At 45.8% G+C, this 15,185-nt stretch overlaps 1 protein-coding gene across 1 annotated transcript in view; it reads right to left on the reverse strand.

Moving 5' to 3' along the window:
- Positions 1 to 11,305: 11,305 nt before the first annotated feature.
- SRL (sarcalumenin) overlaps positions 11,306 to 15,185 on the reverse strand; it is a 37,432-nt gene continuing 33,552 nt past the window's right edge. Inside the window, 1 exon segment of the mRNA XM_027614062.2 lies at positions 11,306 to 14,521. Coding sequence (XP_027469863.2) covers positions 13,710 to 14,521 — 812 coding nt within the window. The 3' untranslated portion in view covers positions 11,306 to 13,709.

Raw genomic sequence — 15,185 nt, forward strand, 5'->3', positions numbered from 1 at the left:
GGAATAGTGGGATGGGTAGAAAATTGGCCCTTTAGTTTGGTTTGTCATGTTTTATTTAGCTGGGTGAATTTGGACTTAACTTCTCTGGAGACGCAGCTTCCCCACGCTGGATTTGGATTTAAGGATAATAAATATGCCTGCCCCATCCAATTTATAACATGATCAGAGTGAAGATCAAATGTGAAATGGAGTTAAGGATTTGTTTTTTTTTTCTTTTTTTGTTGTTCAGGAAATAATCCTTAATAAATTTTCTTTTAAGATGGTTTAGGGGTGCCTAGGTGGCTCAGTGGGTTGTGTCTGATTTTGGCTCAGGTCATGATCTCAGGGTTCTGGGATCGAGCCCTGCACCAGGCTCCCTGCTCAGTTGGGAGTCTACTTCTCCCTCTGCCTCTTAATCACTCTCTCAAATGAATAAATAAATTCTTTAAAAAAATAAATATATTTTGGTTTTTTTTTTTTTTTTGGGATTTTATTTATTTGACAGAGAGAAAGTGCACAAGCAGGGGGAGTGGCAAAGGGAGAGGGAGAAACAGAATCCCCACTGAGCAAGGAGCCCAACAAGGGACCCGGAGATCATGACCTGAGCAGAAGGCAGATGCTTAACTGACTGAGCCACTCAGACACCCCTAAGATTTTATTTTTTTAAGTAATCTCTACACCCAACATGGGGCTTGAACTTAAAACCCTGAGATCAAGAGTCGTATGCTCTACGGACTGAACCAGCCAGGTGCCCCGCCTTAATAAATTTTCTAATGCAGGCACCTGGGTGGTTCAGTTGCTTAAGCATCCGCCTTTAGGGCAGAGCAAGATGGCGGAGGAGTAGGAGACCTAGATTTCGTCTGGTCTCAGGAATTCAGCTGAATAGGGATCAAACCATTCTGAACACCTACGAACTCAACAGGAGATCAAAGAGGAGAGTAGCAACAACTATCTGAACAGAGAAGCGTCCACTTACTGGAAGGTAGGACGTACGGAGAAGTGAATCCGAGGCGATATTCGGGAGGATAGACGGCGGGGGAGGGGGCCTCCGTCGGCCGCTTCTGGCAAGTGATAGAGCCGCGGAGCACAAAATCGGAACTGTTAGAAGTCGGCTCTGCTGAGGGACGTCGCTGCAGTGGCTAAGCAGAGGGTGGAATCCTCCCGGGACAGTGTGGTCTCAGGACCCTTGGGGTCACAGAAAGACCAGGGGTGCCTGAGTGCGCCAGAGCTCCCAGGTATCGGAGCGGGGAAGCCAGCTGCAGAGACGGAGCTGAGGTGCGGGCTCTCAGCTCGGGGTTGCCATAAACTGTGATCCGCGGCCCAGTCGGGCCACTGCTCCTCCAGCAGGGACCCAACAAGCGGCAGAGCAGGGGAGACTCCCCTTCCTTCCCGGGGAGGAGCGGCGCGGGAACGCACCGCAGGGATCTGCTGGGTTTGGAGACTCCACACGGGGTCGGGTGCCAGAGATAGCAACGCTCGGTCACAGGCCAGTTGAGCGCGGAGAGCGACCGGGGACACGGGAGTGACTGCTTTTCTCTGGGGGCACACTGAGGAGCGGGGCCCCGAATTCTCAGCTCCTCCGGGTGGAGATTGGGAGGCCACCATTTTTGCCCTGGTCCTCCAAGGCTGTACCGAGAGCTTGCAGGGAACAAAAGCTCCTGAGATCAAACCCGAGCAGCTTGCTTAGCCCGGACCGACAAGGGCGGGGCAATTCAGCCTCCGGCAAAGACATTTGGAAACCACAGCAACAGGCCCCTCCCCCAGAAGATCAGCACGAACAGCCAGCAAGCCAAGACCAAGTTTACCGATCAACGAGAACGGGAGAACTCCAGCGCTAGGGGAATACTGCACATAGAATTCATGGCTTTTTCTTACCATGATTCATTAGTTCATCAAAGTTAATTTTTGTTAAGTTTTTTTTTATTTTTCTTTTTCCCTTTTTCAACCAACATCTTATCAATCTCTTTTTTTAAAAAAAAACATTTTTTATTTTTCATTTTTAGAGTCATATTTTATCTTTTCATAGTAGTTACCCTTATTTTTGGCATGTATATATAAGTTGTTCTCTCTTTAAAATTTTGAGATACGGTTTCTTCTAACAGATCAAAATATACCCTAAATCACTAGTGTATGGCTCTGTTCTAGTCTCCTGCCTGATCACATTCTCTCCCTTTTTTATTTTTTTTTTCTTAAATCTTCTTTCTTTTTTCAAACAACTTCTTATCTTATCAAGTCCTTTTATAAAATCTTTTATAATTTTCATCTTTACAGTCATCTTCTATCCCTTCATTGTATCAACCCTTATTTTGTACATATATGTCTTTCTTCCTTTAAAATTTTAGGAGGCACTTTTTTCTAACAGACCAAAATACGCCCAAAATCTAGTGTGTGGCACTGATCTATGCACTAGCCTGATCATATTTGATCATATTCTGCTTTTTTTGTATTCTGTTTTTGTTTTTATCTTTTCTTTTCTTTTTTTTTTCTCTTTCTTTTTTCTTTCTTTCCCTTTCTTTTCCCCTGGTTTCAGGTCTTTTCTGATTTGTATACAGTATATTTGCTGGGGACGTTGTAAACCTGTTAGCATTTTGTTCTCTCATTCATCTATTCTCCTCTGGACAAAATGACAAGACGAAAAAAATCACCTCAGCAAAAAGAACAAGAGGTAGTACCGTCAGCCAGGGACCTACTCAATACGGACATTAGTACGATGTCGGACCTAGAGTTCAGAATCATGACTTTAAAGATACTAGCTGGGCTTGAAAAAAGCGTGGAAGTTATTAGAGAAACCCTTTCTGGAGAAATAAAAGAACTAAAATCTAACCAAGTCGAAATCAAAAAGGCTATTGATGAGGTGCAATCAAAAATGGGGGCACTAACTGCTAGGATAAATGAGGCAGAAGAGAGAATCAGTGATATAGAAGACCAAATGATGGAAAATAAAGAGGCTGAGAAAAAGAGAGAGAAAAAACTACAGAATCACGAGGGCAGAATTCGAGAGATAAGTGATACAATAAGACGAAACAACATTAGAATAATTGGGATCCCAGAAGAAGAAAGAGAGAGAGGGGCAGAAGGTATATTGGAGCAAATAATAGCAGAGAACTTCCCTAACGTGAGGAAAGAAACAGGCATCAAAATCCAGGAGGCACAGAGAACCCCTCTCAAAATCAATAATAGGTCAACACCCTGACATCTAATAGTAAAACTTACGAGTCTCAGAGACAAAGAGAAAATCCTGAAAGCAGCTCGGGAGAAGAGATATGTAACCTACAATGGTAAAAATATTAGATTGGCAACAAACCTATCTACAGAGACCTGGCAGGCCAGAAAGGACTGGCAAGATATCTTCAGAGCACTAAACGAGAAAAATATGCAGCCAAGAATACTATATCCAGCTAGGCTGTCATTGAAAATAGGAGAGATAAAAAGCTTCCAGAACAAACAAAAACTAAAGGAATGTGCAAACACGAAACCAGCCCTCCAAGAAATATTGAAAGGGGTCCTCTAAGCAAAGAGAGAGCCTAAAAGCAGCAAAGATCAGAAAGGAACACAGACAACATACAGTAACAGTCACCTTACAAGCAATACAATGGCACTAAATTCATATCTTTCAATAGTTACCCTGAATGTAAATGGGCTAAATGCCCCAATCAAAAGACACAGGCTATCAGATTGGATTAAAAAACAAGACCCATCAATATGCTGTCTGCAAGAGACTCATTTTAGACCCAAAGACACCCCCAGATTGAAAGTGAGGGGGTGGAAAACCATTTACCATGCTAATGGACACCAAAAGAAAGCTGGGGTGGCAATCCTTATATCAGACAAACTAGATTTTAAAACAAAGACTGTAATAAGAGATGAGGAAGGACACTATATCCTACTTAAAGGGTCTATCCAACAAGAAGATCTAACAATTGTAAATATCTATGCCCCGAACATGGGAGCAGCCAATTATATAAGGCAATTAATAACAAAAGCAAAGAAACACATTGACAACAATACAATAATAGTGGGGGACTTTAACACCCCCCTGACTGAAATGGACAGATCATCTAAGCAAAAGATCAACTAGGAAATAAAGACTTTAAATGACACACTGGACCAAATGGACTTCACAGACATATTCAGAACATTCCATCCCAAAGCAACGGAATACACATTCTTCTCTAGTGCCCATGGAACATTCTCCAGAACTGATCACATCCTAGGTCACAAATCAGGTCTCAACCGGTACCAAAAGATTGGGATTATTCCCTGCATATTTTCAGACCACAATGCTTTGAAACTGAAACTCAATCACAAGAGGAAAGTCGGAAAGAACTCAAAGACATGGAGGCTAAAGAGCATCCTACTAAAGAATGAATGGGTCAACCAGGAAATTAAAGAAGAATTAAAAAAATTCATGGAAACCAATGAAAATGAAAACACAACTGTTCAAAAATCTTTGGGATGCAGCAAAGGCAGTCCTAAGAGGAAAGTATACAGCAATTCAAGCCTTTCTCAAGAAACAAGAAAGGTCTCAAATACACAAGCAAACCCTACACCTAAAGGAGCTGGAGAGAGAACAGCAAATCAAGCCTAAATCCAACAGGAGAAGAGAAATAATAAAGATCAGAGCAGAAATCAATGAACTAGAAACCAAAAGAACAGTAGAACAGATCAACGAAACTAGGAGCTGGTTCTTTGAAAGAATTAACAAGATTGATAAACCCCTGGCCAGACTGATCAAAAAGAAAAGAGAAATGACCCAAATCAACAAAATCATGAATGAAAGAGGAGAGATCACAACCAACACCAAAGAAATACAAACAATTATAAGAACATATTATGAGCAACTCTATGCCAGCAAATTAGATAACCTGGAAGAAATGGGAGCATTCCTAGAGATGTATCAACTACCAAAATTGAACCAGGAAGAAATAGAAAACCTGAACAGACCTATAACCACTAAGGAAATTGAAGCAGTCATCAAAAATCTCCCAAGAAACAAAAGCCCAGGGCCAGATGGCTTCCCAGGGGAATTCTATCAGACATTTAAAGAAGAATTAATACCTATTCTCCTGAAACTGTTCCAAAAAATAGAAATGGAAGGAAATCTTCCAAATTCATTTTATGAGGCCACCATTACCTTGATCCCAAAACCAGACAAAGACCCCATCAAAAAGGAGAATTATAGACCAATATCCTTGATGAACATGGATGCAAAAATTCTCACCAAAATACTAGCCAATAGGATCCAACAGTACATTAAAAGGATTATTCACCACGACCAAGTGGGATTTATCCCTGGGCTGCAAGGCTGGTTCAACATCCGCAAATCAATCAACGTGATACAATACATTAACAAAAGAAAGAACAAGAATCATATGATCCTCTCAATAGATGCAGAAAAAGCATTTGACAAAGTACAGCATCCTTTCTTGATCAAAACTCTTCAGAGTATAGGGATAGAGGGTACCTACCTCAATATCATAAAAGCCATCTATGAAAAACCTACAGCGAATATCATTCTCAATGGGGAAAAGCTGAGAGCTTTTCCCCTAAAGTCAGGAACGCGGCAGGGATGTCCACTCTCACCACTGCTATTCAACATAGTATTAGAAGTCCTAGCCACAGCAATCAGACAACAAAAAGACATCAAAGGCATCCAAATCGGCAAAGAGGAAGTCAAACTCTCACTCTTTGCAGATGATATGATACTGTATGTGGAAAACCCAAAAGACTCCACCCCAAAACTGCTAGAACTCATACAGGAATTCAGTAAAGTAGCAGGATATAAAATCAATGCACAGAAATCAGTGGCATTCCTATATACCAACAACAAGACAGAAGAGAGACAAATCAAGGAGTTGATCCCATTTACAATTGCACCCAAAACCATAAGATACCTAGGAATAAATTTAACCAAAGAGGCAAAGGATCTGTACTCAGAAAACTATAAAATACTCATGAAAGAAATTGAAGAAGACACAAAGAAATGGAAAAACGTTCCATTCTCATGGATTGGGAGAACCAACATTGTGAAGATGCCAATGCTACCTAGAGCAATCTACACATTCAGTGCAATCCCCATCAAAACACCATCCACTTTTTTCAAAGAAATGGAACAAATAATCCTAAAATTTGTATGGAACCAGAAGAGACCCCGAATAGCCAGAGGAATATTGAAAAAGAAAAGCAAAGCTGGCGGCATCACAATTCCGGACTTCCAGCTCTATTACAAAGCTGTCATCATCAAGACAGTATGGTACTGGCACAAAAACAGACACATAGATCAATGGAACAGAATAGAGAGCCCAGAAATGGACCCTCAACTCTATGGTCAACTTATCTTTGACAAAGCAGGAAAGAATGTCCAATGGAAAAAAGACAGTCTCTTCAACAAATGGTGTTGGGAAAATTGGACAGCCACATGCAGAAGAATGAAACTGGACCATTTCCTTACACCACACACAAAAATAGACTCCAAATGGTTGAAAGACCTAAACGTGAGACAGGAGTCCATCCAAATCCTAAAGGAGAACACAGGTAGCAACCTCTTCGACCTCAGCCGCAGCAACTTCTTCCTAGAAACATCACCAAAGGCACGGGAAGCCAGGGCAAAAATGAACTATTGGGATTTCATCAAGATAAAAAGCTTTTGCACAGCAAAAGAAACAGTCCACAAAACCAAAAGACAACCGACAGAATGGGAGAAAATATTTGCAAATGACATATCAGATAAAGGGCTAGTATCCAAAAGCTATAAAGAACTTATCAAACTCAACACCCAAAGAACAAATGATCCAATCAAGAAATGGGCAGAAGACATGAACAGACATTTTTCCAAAGAAGACATCCAAATGGCCAACAGGCACAGGAAAAAGTGCTCAACATCACTCGGCATCAGGGAAATCCAAATCAAAACCTCAATGAGATACCACCTCACACCCGTCAGAATGGCTAAAATTAACAAGTCAGGGAACAACAGATGTTGGCGGGGATGTGGAGAAAGGGGAACCCTCCTACACTGTTGGTGGGAATGCAAGCTGGTGCAACCACTCTGGAAAACAGTATGGAGGTTCCTCAAACAGTTGAAATTAGAGCTACCATTCGATCCAGCAATTGCACTACTGGGTATTTACCACAAAGATACAAATGTAGGGACCCGAAGGGGTATGTGCACCCCAATGTTTATAGCAGCAATGTCCACAATAGCCAAACTGTGGAAAGAGCCAGGATGTCCATCGACAGATGAGTGGATAAAGAAGAGGTGGTATATATACACAATGGAATATTATGCAGCCATCAAAAGGAATGAGATCTTGCCATTTGCAACGACGTGGATGGAACTGGAGGGTGTTATGCTTAGTGAAATAAGTCAATCAGAGAAAGATATGTATCATATGACCTCACTGATATGAGGAATTCTTAATCTCAGGAAACAAACTGAGTGTTACTGGAGTGGTTGGGGGTGGGAGGGATGGGGTGGCTGGGTGATAGACATTGGGGAGGGTATGTGCTATGGTGAGCGCTGTGAATTGTGCAAGACTGTTGAATCACAGATATGTACTTCTGAAACAAGTAATGCAACATATTTTAAGAAAAAAGAAAAAGAAGAAGATAGCAGGAGAGGAAGAATGAAGGGGAGTAAGTCAGAGGGGGAGACGAACCATGAGAGATGATGGACTCTGAAAAACAAACTGAGGGTTCTAGAGGGGAGGAGGGTAGGGGGATGGGTTAGCCTGGTGATGGGTATTAAAGAGGGCACATTCTGCACGGAGCACTGGGTGTTATGAACAAACAATGAATCATGGAACACTACATCAAAAACTAATGATGTAATATATGGTGATTAACATAACAATAAAAAATTTAAAAAATAAAATAAATAAGCATCTGCCTTTGGCTCGGGTCATGATCCCAGGGTCCTGGGATGGAGCTCCGCTTCACTTTGGGCTCCCTGCTCAGTGGGGAGTCTGCTTCTCCCTCTACCCCTCCCCCCTGCTCATGATCTCTCAAGCTCTCTCTCCCTCAAATAAATAAAATCTTTTAAATAAATAAATAAATTTTCTAATGCGAATTACGTGTGTTTTAAAATTTCGTTACCACCAAGGTTCAAGGTGCTGAGGGACCACTGAAAAAATCAAGCAATTCTTCATTTTTGTCAGTTTCTGAAGAGGAGGGAAATGCCCTGGGATCAGAAAGACCAGTGTCACCAAATGTGACCCTGGGCAAGTAACCTCACCTGCCATAGCGTGAGTCAGGCTTCAGATGGTATTCTGGCCCTCACACCTCCACATGCCGCCTCCCCACCGTTCTGACCATCAGTCTCATCAGTAAAATATGAATAATAATAACATGCATGGAATGCTTGCTGTGGGCTGCGTACTACTTCTAGCACATTGCTTGTTTTAAGTGATCTCATCCTCACCTCAGCCCCGCAGAGAGAGGGGCTCTTCGGATCTTCATTTCATGGCTGAGGATTCTGAAGCACACAACTGTGTCATTTGCCTGGAGCTGCCCAGCCAGTAAGTGCTGGAGCCCAGGACGAAGCCCAAGCAATCCGACTCCGGAGTCTCTGGTCTTTTCCGTGTGAGACAGCTCCCTACCTGTGGGGCAATGTGAGCATTATATGAAATAATGCACATAAAGCACCTATCATGTGGCCTGGCATGTGGCTGTTAGAATTACCTCATCATGTCAAATACAACTGTGGGAATGTCTATTGGTCTCTATCCCAGTTCCTGGCAAAGGGGGACTCTAGAAGTTGGTTTTCTTCCCCCAGTGAAATGATGCGGAAACAGAGAACATGATCCACGATGCAAACACTCACAGAAAATGCTCATTTATGCATGTTATTTTTTTATCCTTTGGTACAGGGAATAAATACCTCAGAACCTGTGGGATACACCTTTACTACAGGCAAATTTGTGTCACTACTTTCATCTTCTTGTTTTTCTTATGCTTCTTTTTTATTGCCATCAAGGTTTCCCTGGACTGGGAAAAGCTTGAGCCAAATGTCACGGACAGTAGAATAGGCATGAAATGTTGCCAGTGCTTGTGAGTTTTTGAAGGCTCTGACTTCCCCTCAGTTCTCTGAGGGGTTGGGGGGGGCCTACAAGTGCAAAGCCAGGGCCTCAGAGGTGTCCTCCTATGGCTGGGTCTTCCTGGATCTCCCCTCTGGGTAGGGCATCTGGCTCTCCTCATGCACACACCTGCCTATGCCCAGTGCTCCCATAATCTGTCATCCACATGTCATTCATACAATTACTTCTTCACAGCCACACCCACACATACCTTCCCCCCTCCCAGGACCCTCCACACACAACATAGAGTACACAGACACCTTCTTTACTCCCCCCCAAACCCACTTACTCTTTCATTCTGATGGCACGGAGGTAATAAGTCCTCCGTGCTGGTCACTGTGCTACATACTCAGAGATATTTTGGCCACAAACACTCACATAAACATTGGTTTCCGCACACATGCCAGCTTTCCATGCAGGCATCTGCACGCCCCTTGTACATATAACCATAGGTAACCCTGACATATTCACATACATACGCATCCCTGTGAAGACATTCGTTCCGTTCAGGCCCCCTATATCACCTGGCTAGGTTTAGAATGGTCTTTGATTTGCTTTCTCCATGGCATCTGGCTGACCTCATGGCAGACAATGTAAAGGTGTCAGTAGGGTACTTGTGAAATAGCACAATTTTGAACATGCTGGCAGGTTCTGGTGTGTGATGTTTATCTTCAAAACAGACCTCACCTACCTTCTGCTTTCCAGGAAAATGCTCCATATTTCTCCCAGTCACAGGAAAACACTGGTTGCTGTCATGGGTGGGAGAGCCGACCTGGGGGAGGGCAGCAGTGGTGTGAGCTGGGTCAGGCTACTACGTTGCTGACTGTGGACTGCCGACCCCCAAATCAGGAGGAGGGCAAGGGAGAGGGAAGCAATGAGCCACACTGCCCTATTCATCCCACCCTGAGATCAGCCTCTCCCAACTTAGGAAACCCAGAGCAGGTGGCCAGCAATTCCGCATCCTCCCTGTACTGGCCCCCTCATGATGGCATGTTGTTCACTCTCACACCCCCGTCTATTTCCAGCCTCCCACCGACTCCCCAGGGCCCAGGTCCTCCCTTTGCAAACATGCTCTGAATCAGGGTGTGAAGCCCTCCATTTCAAAGTAAAGGAGCTCTGCTCAGGGAGTCAAGGACAGGGTAAGGATTCATTAAAAACAAGTACAAGTAGGAAGCCCGGGGTCCTGCTGTGGGGAGCACCACTTTTAGAAGAAGCCAAGGGGAGGCACCATCCTTACATTCAGGGCAGACCCTCCAGCTCCCTCCCCAGAATCTTCAGCTACCAAGTGGGCAGTGGCGTGGTTGAGGACATGGATGTAGCAGCGTGTCTGCCTCTCTGAGAGTCTTGGGGACAGAAACTTCCATAGTTCCTATGAATGGGCTAGTGCCATAGACGCCAGGGAGAATGACAGCCAGGGGCTGAGGAGAGAGCATGTCTTTGTTTCCAATCCTACAATGGGAAGCCTGGGTTTCAAGGTCATCTTTGACACTGGTGGGCTGGAAGCAGGAAGGGTCTAGAGAAGAAGGCACGGGGGTGTCTAAAATACAAGTGGGCAGGGGCGCCTGGGTGGCTCAGTTGGTTAAGCGACTGCCTTCAGCTCGGGTCATGGTCCTGGAGTCCCGGGATCGAGTCCCACATTGGGCTCCCTGCTCAGCGGGGAGTCTGCTTCTCCCTCTGGCCCTCCCCCGTCTCATGCTCTCTCTCTCTATCTCATTCTCTCTCTCAAATAAATAAAATCTTTAAAAAAATAAAATAAAATAAAATAAAATAAAATACAAGTGGGCAATTCATGTATTGTCAATCTATCCCTAAGAAACTTAGAAAGTAGCACTCGGGGTTGGGAAGAGATAAGAGGGATGAACAGGTGGAATGCAGAGGATTTTTAGGGCAGTGGAAATAGCCCGTATATTCTATAAGGATGGACACATCATGATACATTTGTCCAAACACGAGGAATGCACACCACCAGGAACAAACCCTAACATATGGACTCTGGGTGACTATGGCGTGCCCACATCGGCTCATCAGTTGGAACACATGTTCCACTCCACTGGGGGTGTTGCTAGTGGGGGAGGCTGTGCATTGCAGCAGCAGGGGGTGTGTGGGAAACCTCCACCTCCCTCTCCGTTTTGCTGTGGACCTGAAACTGCTTGAAAAACAAGTATTAATAAAAATCGGTCTACTACTAGATAAAAGGAAGAGGAAGGGATTAGGCTGGCCAGAGACCATGAGAAAGCAGGCAGTGTCACAGAGAGATTGAACTTTATTGAGATTTCCTCCCTGATGAAATCAGAATGGCAAGAACACTGGAAAGTTTCCACTTTGGAGAGAAACAGCAACTGTTCAGGCACAAATACTTACAGATAACTCCTCTTGGGGGGAATCTCTGGATCCTAAATTTACCCCCAGGTCCCAATCCCCGTCCTCCCCAAAGAGTCAGAATTCTGTTTGAAATCCACATCCACAGAACAGAGGCCCAAACAGCACTGAAAGCCTAGGCAGACCCGCCGACCAGCCTACGGGCCATTTAGAGAAAAGGCAGGTTGAGAGAGCAGAGGGACAAATAAGAAAAGGCAAATGGATGGAACGAGAAAGGAAGAAAAGATCACACTGATAATGTCAGCCCCAGCCCCACGAAAACAAAGATCCTGTATGAATGTACTGGCTTCCTTGCACCCGCTTCCCCCAAAGTGATGGGGGCATCAGCTGCTATAACAGTTCTGTACTTTGTATGGCCCTGCTGCACGGAGAAAACCTGATATGCTCGAGGACATTGGGAACATTAAGGAGCAAGGTGAGAGGGGACGTGACGGGGAGGTGAGGCAAGGGCTGGTTTTTAATGAGAAAAAAAGCAGCTCATCAGGCCCTGGTCACCAGGCTCCTTGGGTGCCCCAGCAGGCCCCTGGTGCTCTGCTTGACTCTGTCCTTAGAAACAATATCCCGGAGGCTTTGGGGCCTCTGGCTTTCTTGTGGGAGGTTCCAGGTCCTGCTGCAGTATGCACCCAAGTGCTAATCATTCTGGGAAGCAGGAATTCCAAATTCTCCACGGGGACCTAATCTGATTGATCAGCAATTTGCTTCCATGGCCTTGTCCTCAGAGTGCCTCCCATCTGCCTTCATCTTCGCTTTCCTTCTGGTCCAAGGTGACCCCCTGGTGCTGGTGGGCCCTGACCCAGGCCTCATGGTGAAGCCCCCCAGATGGCTCGCTCCCAAGCGAGGCTGGCTCACGAGGCCACAGGTGCCCCTCCGGACAGCCCTGGGCCAGGTCTCCTGGATTTGCACAGACTGTTCACCCACCTACTTTTCGTCAAAAGGCTCCTTCCCTCCATCCCCCACTGCCCTCCGGGGTTGCCCAGCAGCCAGGCAGGACCCTCACAGAGCATCCTTTCTCCATGCCCCTTGGCCTCTGCTGTCTCCCTCAGCTCTCTTGGACAAGGCAGTACATGCATATTCACACCTGTCCGTATTTGAAGGCCCTGGCTGCCCTGTGGTATGTTTGGTGCAAATCAGTATCAAGTTCAGGTGGAAAACCGAATGTGAAGCCTTGGTTGCCACCCACACCGAGTGGCTGGCACTGATTCTGACTCGTGGGAAATCACTCTGAGTTTTGAGTGTTGGCATATCAGGGAATGGAGAAGAAAGGGGAAGCCGTGGCATGAAAACCAGGAGGGGATGACCCTTCCGCAGAGCGTCTCTGCAGAGAAGGTGTGGAAACTGCCGCCTCCTCATCCAGGGTAGATGGGCTGCCCAGAGAAGACCCTCATGAAAAGGAGCAAGGTTTCCATCGTCCCCTCTGAAACCCAATGCCTTTGGGGTCTGTTTTCCAAGACATGCAATAGACAAAGACACACTGCAAACCAATTAACCCTCTGAGCCCTTCTGGTAGTTTCACTGAAGTCACTTCCAAGAAGTCAATTACCTGAATGCATGGAACACTAGCCTCCTCTTGGGGCCGAGAAAGGGACCGAGCTTCCCAGCCGGCTTAGAAGACTACATCGGAGAAATGGCAGGGGGGAGGCAGCTCCGTCTCCTAGCCTGGGGGACTCCTGTTCTCTCTTAGCATTCTGGTATCCTAAACCGTTCCCCCGCCCCCAGAGGAAGCAGGGTGGAGGGCCTGGGGGTAGGCTCGAAACCCAGGTGGATTCCAACCCAAGAGACTGTCCCCTGTTGAAGCCAACCCAAGCAAGGAGCAGGAGAGGGCTAGAGGACCAGCAGGAGACTGCGTGGGAGGAAGCCACGAAGGACCTGAGCAGCCCTACAGAAATCAAGTCTTCCCTATTTTCCCAGCTTAGAGGGCGAAAAAGGAATTTCAGCTGCTTTCAGCTGGACGCTCATCACCTCAGTATAAGCTCAGTATACACTAGAATTTAGCTGCTCTTTGTCCCTTTGCGATAGGACCCAGGAAAAGCAGGCGGGGCCTGACCTGCCTCAGTCAGGCCCCCCACTGAAGCAACAAGACGGGCACACTATAATTCACAGTTTCCTCTGGCTTCCCTTGACCCACACCCTCCCCCAGCACTGGCCTCAATTAACTCCCAAATCTCCGGCGTGTAAAGATTCTTGCCAGTGTGGCTCAAAGGGTTAATAAACCAGGACTTCTCAGACAGGACACAAGCTCATCCACTAACAGGAACCCCAGAACGGCGACACAACGACCTAGTGTTTCTTATAGCGATTCTTTGGGGTTTCGCCACACCCTGTTTTGTCACAGTTGAGAGCACCTGGATTCTTCCCTAGCCCGAGGCTTCCCAGGAGGCCAGGGAGCTCCTGCGTGATGGCCCGCTCAATCTTCTCCAGGAAGCAGCCCCCCATATAGGAGCACTGCTGAGACAGCAGCTTGAAACTGGAGATGGGGTTGATGCCAAAGAAGTCCTTGTAGGCCTCGCGGTTGGGAAGGTCAAACTTGCTGACGTTGGTCTTTGCCAGGATGGTCTTGAAGATGTAGAATTTGTCGGGGTCTTCCACAATGTCCTTAAAGACCAGCTCTCCATCACTGAAGAAGGTCATTTTGTCCTTGTAAGTCTGCAGATAGCGGTCGACCAAGAGGGCGTGAATGCGGACCCGGATGGCATGCTGGCGGATGAAGGCGATCTTGTTCTCCAACCTGTTCTCGATCACCTGGTTCAGGTCTTCCAGGAGCGAGATCTCTTCCTTGAGAAACAGGTCCCGGTGGGTATCGGGCTTGTAGTCTTGTGGCCAGAAGGAGCTGACGTAAACCCTCGGGGGCTCTGTGACATTGATGAGCGGGGCCAAGCTCCAGAAAAGGGCCCCATAGACCCGCATGAGCATCTGCGTTGCCAGGTTGTCGGCCTTGTTCAGGATGATCCTTATCTGGGACTCTCGTCCCTTCAGCTGGCGGAAGAGCATCTCCAGCTCCAGACCCACGTCCAACTTGGTTGGGTCAAAGACAACAAAGATGAGGTCCGCTCTGTCGATGAACCACTGGCACACATCATTGAAGGGGTAACCTTGGGGGGGGAGCAAGAAGTCAAACTGAGCAGGCTCACCCTAAGCCCCTCGTGCCCCCTTCCAGAACCAAACCATTGCCTGGGTTGAAGGGAATAAAGGCAGTAGGGATTTTCTGGGCTTCCAAAGACTAAAAGAATTAATTGCATATCTCCTGCGCCTTGTCAGCACTCAGCCTAGAACAGCCTGATCCTTGTTTTAATCTATGGAATCCAAGGCTCCAGGAAAGTAAAATACTTTTTCAAAATGGAGATCTTTCTACTGTCTAAAAAGATATGGGACAGTGGCAAAGACATTGAAGGGCTGAAGTCAGGGAATTAGAAGAATATGAAAGAGAGGAATGCTATTTAGGGGGAAGCAATGTGGAGCTGGCCCAAGACCCGGACTGGAATTTGGGTTCTGCCACTGGCCAGCCCAGAAGAGTAAATGCTTCCAAGCTGTACCATCTTAGCTACAAAATAACAAGAAGAACAATAATACCTAGGTTGATATAAAGATTATGATGTTGCTATAAGTAAAGCACATAACTAAAACTGCCTCTCACACAGTAGGTGCTCGACATATTTTAATTCCTTCCACTTATTTCCAAAATGAGGAGACTAGGAAGACCTGTCTTGAAATTTTTCTACAACAATCAACCAGTAATGCATACAATTATCCAATGCA

This window comes from Zalophus californianus, chromosome 10, assembly GCF_009762305.2.
Source record: "Zalophus californianus isolate mZalCal1 chromosome 10, mZalCal1.pri.v2, whole genome shotgun sequence".
In the NCBI taxonomy this organism is placed as follows: domain Eukaryota; kingdom Metazoa; phylum Chordata; class Mammalia; order Carnivora; family Otariidae; genus Zalophus; species Zalophus californianus.